This window comes from Patella vulgata, chromosome 9 (assembly GCF_932274485.2).
Source record: "Patella vulgata chromosome 9, xgPatVulg1.2, whole genome shotgun sequence".
Classification (NCBI taxonomy): domain Eukaryota; kingdom Metazoa; phylum Mollusca; class Gastropoda; family Patellidae; genus Patella; species Patella vulgata.
Genome location: NC_065887.2, coordinates 26,721,893 through 26,727,892, shown reverse-complemented (window position 1 = coordinate 26,727,892; position 6,000 = coordinate 26,721,893). Strand labels below are relative to the sequence as shown.

Below are 6,000 nucleotides of genomic sequence, written 5' to 3'. Positions count from 1 at the left end.
TTGAAACAAATATGTTGCATCTAAAATGATCAATTTCCGGTTTTACTTCAACGGAACGAAGTAATAAATCCTTAGATTTTAAGATTCTTAAGATAATTAAATTTACACCAAAGTTCAAAATGCAGCTACAGTTAATGTACAGTATTTTACCACAGGTGACCCAAACAAGAAATTTTTGAATAAAAATAATTGTGTTTCCTTTCCGTAAAATTGTCGGAACGAGTAAGCCGTTCGATTTCGATCCAGGAGAAATTTTGTTCTCGTTCACAGGGACTTGTAATATTCAGGGATTTTACCATCAATGGATTTTACCATCGAAAAGCAATATTCCCCCTCAGCCCTTATTCCTCTCTGTTTCTGTAATAAAGAATATAATGTTTGATGCGAAAATTGGATGTGCCAGACGTTAATTCAAAAATTATCAGTGTGTAGCCGGGCCTAATTAAATTAGGTTTAATTAATTTAATTAATTTTTAATGGGCTCCATGGTCAGTGCGGATAAATGAAATGAAATGGAGTTTTATGGCATGTCAGTCAGTACGGGAGGAACTGGATATAAACTTGATTTCATAATAAATGCCACTCAAAACTAGGTCTAGTTCTGGGCTAACATAATTTAAATTTGTTAAATTTTATTTCAATAATTCGCTTGCTCGTATGGGTGATTATCAGTGTCAAGAAAAGGTTAAATTAGGCCTACGCTGAGAAAACCCAGGAGTTAATTATATAGCATAGACAGGAGGCCATATTCCATGTTACGTACAAGTGCCGGAACTAAACCACGCCAACAGACTCAATGACAGACCTGATGATGTAAAGCACACGCATTATAACTAATAGGTTAGACCCAACACCCTGATTTTAACTATTGTGTATTAGAGTCCAATAAAGTTGTCCTCATAATGACAATAATGGGGAATCAAATACCAAACTAAATAGTATATAGGCCTGTTGCACTATCATTTAATTTAGTTGGTATGCCTGCCTGTACTAGAAAAACTGATAAGTGGGTACTTACTTTCCTTTTCCCTCGGGGAAATAGGCTAATCGTGGGGAAATAGGCTAATCGTGACTGTTTACTTCGATCAGTTGTGAACTAATAATTCATATTCTGCCATTGCAAAACTGGAGATTTTATTTTATCCCCCATTTTTCAGAGAAATCAGGGACCATTCAAAGAGTTTCAATCGTCTTTCAGTCAGTCATACCTTTTGGAGCACAGTAACTCCATTCTAATTCAGGTAAAATGTTTAAATCTTGGTGCAGATGTTCATTAGGTAGTATTTTCTGCTTTGTTTATGCTCTGGAACGCAATAACTCGGTTTCTATTTGAGGCAGATGTTCATTAGGTGAATGTCGTGACTAAGTTCGATGACAAGCATTTTAATTCTAATTGGGTCAATGAGAGTGATGATTAGCAGTGTGAAAGTAATTTGTTGATTGGTTTCTGCTTTATAAAAAAATATATTTTACGGTATATGTAAAGTGACATGATTATCCCAAATCTAGTAAAATCCATTGATATTTCAACTTGAATTTGTGTTCAATACTACCCTCTATTAACCATTTAACGCTTGGTAAATGTGAATATTGACTACCTCAGGTTTCTTGAGAAGAAAATCGGTGAAAAGTGATAAGAGTTCATACGGGTATATCATCGGACAGCCCAAAACCAAGTTATGTGAATAGCTTTGTGTATTACAGAACTGTGTGTACTAGTTCTTAGGGCGTTACAGTTAATCTTGTGGGTGGTTTGGGGAGCACAGTTGGTTAAAGTGTTAATATACATGTTGATAATTTAGACTGGTCTCTATGGCTACAACCATAACCTATCAACTCAGGGCACCATCACATGAGTTCTCTCCTGCTATGGCATCTGAACAGTGCTAGAAGTCCAAATTCAAATGTGTGGCAATGATGAGGAGCAGTTTATTGAGTTTAAAATATCAAATATCAGACATAAAATTTGAGAAATACTTTATTGAAAAGCTTCATCAAGTTATTTACAAAGAAAGAAATACATGTACAATGTAATATACAAATAAACAAGATATACATTTAATATCATTAAATGTATATTAATAACAAACAACACTGAATAGGTAATAAACAGCAGCAACAGATATATGGCAACAAACTTGTAACTATTTATCATAAATCTAGATTTTTATTATTTACTATAAAATATCTTATACTACATTTGTACAGTTATAATTAAAATATTTGAATAAACAGTGGCTATAGGGGTCTCACTTCAATATGTTACCAAGTAGACACTGTCAACTTTAATTTATTTTTAATTGATATCATGTAATTTGACAGACAATAAAATACATAGGCTGTCGATTTCAATGCCAGTCATTCAGGACTGGCAAATATGTTTGAAATGAGAGCCTTACTACAAACTATGAAGATTAAATTTAAATAGTTCAAAGGTTATACTTATTCTAGTATATTATCAGCTATTCTGTTCATGCAATTTTATAATTTGGCTTAAAGCAAAGGATGAGCAATTCTTGCTCACATAAGTTCACTGACCTCTTTCCCAGATCCAGCCTTGTATATTTTAGCACTGGCCTTAAACAACCCTTTGGAACTATGCCCCATCTGCTCTATTATGTGGAGGAAAACAAAAAAAGATTATACCCTTAAGGGTTTAAAATCATACAAACAACCTCAGGAGCTTAAAAAAAATTAGCCAGGTTATTAATTAACATGTAAGATGCATTTAGTAACAGAAACAATTATTACCAAATACCTATTACATTTCTATTTTATAACACTATAATGTAAATAATTTATCATATATCTATGACAAGAATGGATTGGATTTGTAAAATGGAGATCCCAGTCAATATTTCATTTTTAAAAAAAGAGGCAGTTATGAGGATGTTTATCAAAATTATTCAAAATGTGATTATAAATGTTTATGGTTATCATATTAACACAATTCTGAATCAATTACATATTATCCATTATATGATATGTGACTAGTTGTGATATGTGTGTGAAGTCTTTAAGGAGCTACTTGACTTTTCATTGAGAACTTACATAATATAATTAACAATGTCTACACAAACGTACATAAATACCAAAATACAAAGCTGACATTTTCATTTTGAGGTTTAAAAATTATAATGGCTGATGTCAATACATCAAGACTTAAAACTGTCTTCATTGAAAACACAAAACATTTCAACTAATAATTCAATCGATTGTAAGATCCAATACAAATACCCATAACTGTTTTACTGAGAAGTCTATCATGAATGTTCATAGATCGATATTAACAAATGACTTTCCAATAATCTTCCATTTATGTTAAATTTCACCACTGTCTGTAACTAATGAAGAAAAGTTTAGTAGACATTTAGACAAAATTCAAAGAAATAAAAGAAAATCATAAATAAAATACAATTTGATGACTAGTAAAGTAGGTGACAAAATTTAAGAAAATAGGATATTATGAAAAGTGGATTAAAAAAAAGGGGGGAAAATTGTTCAAGATGCATTATGCAAGAGCTAAATCTGCCTATTGCAGTTTTTTTTCTGTCTTCAAATGTTATATAAATTATTAATTAAACATCTTTTCACATGACAAGACCATTATCAACTCTAAACTATTGAATGGCTTAGACTACATACCATATAATCGGTTAACGTTAAAATGCATGTCGCTCAATAAAAAAGACGGACAGTCAAGACTGTGTATTCTCATTGCAATTGTAATTGACAAATCTTCAACACCCATAACTATGCTCAAAATAAAGTAATTTGAAAGTTTCAATATATTTATTTTTGAACTATTATAGCAAGAGTGGTCAGCTCTTTATCTAAATCTTACATAATGCATCTTTAAACTTGAAAATCATTGAATGTTGTAATGTCATAGGTACGTGTAATTAATAATGTGACATGATCTATATTCCTTTATATAATGGCACATGGATTCCGAGATCACTGTATCTGGATGGAAATATCATTACACAATCTGGGAATTTCACAGGTTTATAAAAATCACAACATAAAGGACAGGAATAAAATAAGCTCATTTAAATTTATATCAACAATACCATAATCAAATACAAAAGATAAAATTTTAACTAATTACTGAACTAAATATTTTTATATATAACATGCATTGGTCTCAACAATTGTCTTAGAATTTTGCAATTGTAGTTGAAAGTTAAGGGAGGTAACTGTATTAAAGACTATATTATCTCATAGACCACAGAAAATAACACTTTTCAACTTTTCCAAGAGTAAGATAAAACAATTTACAGACTAGGCACTGAAATTACACACTAGGCAATTCCAAATGTATTCTGGTTCTCGACATTCCTTCAAAAGGAGGGTTTATATTTGTGTTTTTATTCTGTCAAAGGATCATGTGGTTGAATGACTTGTCTAAAACATAACATTTCTTGGCTCTGAATTTATCTCACGATTTGTTTATTCATGCTGTATAAATTTTAAAGGAATTCACTTACATAATTATTAATTCGCATTTTACATATTCAACCTTTACTGTTACTGTATGCTGCATAACTACTAATTCTACATAACTACTAATTCTAAGCACAGACTTTGTAGTTCTAATGTGAATGCTGCTCCTTCCATCTCCATGGAGTATAATTTCAGCAGCTTCTTTCTTATTACTAGGTGTGGTTATCATCCATAAAAGAATGGACTTCATAGATATTTAAGAATTATATAATTAAGCAAATGAAATATTGTTGCCATTTCCTAATAACAATGAGTTAATTTACAATTGTCAAGTGCTGTTTATGACTGCCAATAACTGACATTTCAAATTCAACATGAAATGTTTAAAAGAGTTACCCCCCTTTAACACAGGATATTATGAACATAAAACCAGCTCTTTGTAAATTACTCAGCAGAGAACCAGAATTTTTTTTCATATGGACCTATTCAATTTCAAAATATACATTCTTCTATAATATGACATCAGTTTTAATTTTCAATATCCTAATTAATGGTTTTTAAGTAAACCATTATGCACAAAATGTTTTTAAACATGATTTAAAAACAACACAATCATGTATACAAAAATAACATAAAGATATTCAATAAACACTAACCATTAAAAAAAATAAATAAATTGTACACATTACAAAATATGGAATTTTAAAGCAATTTTTTGTCCGTCCTTTTCCTAACATTCAATTTCTCACAGCCGAAAATATACATTAAAACCTTTTGAGTATTAAATTGAGTGTGATTTTTGTTTAACATAAAAGCAGGGGAACTCCATTTTGTCACTAGAAATTTCTAATAATTCTCCACCAAAGTTAAAAGCACCAAACTTTTGCATATCACCAAATAGCTGAACTACCCTTCAGAGCTTTAATAATACATTTTGTATATTTCCGAACGACTAAAATCCTTGAGTATTTGAGGTGTTCTTTGTGTACACTATGGCACTTGCGTTAAAGTTGTGTTAGCACTTTCGAGTTCACTAGGATTTTCCCCGTGTAGTTGTGTTAAACTTCGCATGGCTGGTGATAACTTGCTCTGGACACTCTGAATGTAACTCTGAAAAGGGAAAGGAAAAGAATATTTTATTAAATGTAAAGAAACAATGTGTTTTATGTTTAATTTTTCTCAAATTCATTGCTAGTATTTAGGCAATATCATCATCAGAGGAAACCATACAAGATTTTTTTACTGCCTCTAGTCTTACAACAGGTTTACTAAAGTGTCAAAGTATATATATGTATCAGATAGACACACCATTCATTATGTATATTTAGTATCTCTAGTGACTACATCACCCAAGAGAACCCTTCTATCATAAATGGTAATTTGAAAAGGGGAAAATTTTTGTATGGCATCATTTTTTGTCTATAACTGCTTTTATTAAACTATATACATGTATCAGACATACATTATCTCATTATGTACATTAGTACATCGTCCCAAATAGTCACTTCTATTGTTAATGGTGATTTGAAAAGGGGCAGATTTTTGTATGGCATC

General features: G+C 30.9%; 1 protein-coding gene across 4 annotated transcripts in view; it reads right to left on the bottom strand.

Moving 5' to 3' along the window:
- Positions 1-1,960: 1,960 nt before the first annotated feature.
- The window catches only part of LOC126831717 (transmembrane protein 198), a 42,095-nt gene continuing 38,055 nt past the window's right edge, over positions 1,961-6,000 (bottom strand). For all 4 annotated transcript variants that reach the window (XM_050562363.1, XM_050562364.1, XM_050562365.2 and 1 more), the window contains one exon: positions 1,961-5,556. In XM_050562363.1, coding sequence (XP_050418320.1) covers positions 5,437-5,556 — 120 coding nt within the window. In that variant the 3' untranslated portion in view covers positions 1,961-5,436. The remainder of the gene's footprint in view (positions 5,557-6,000) is intronic.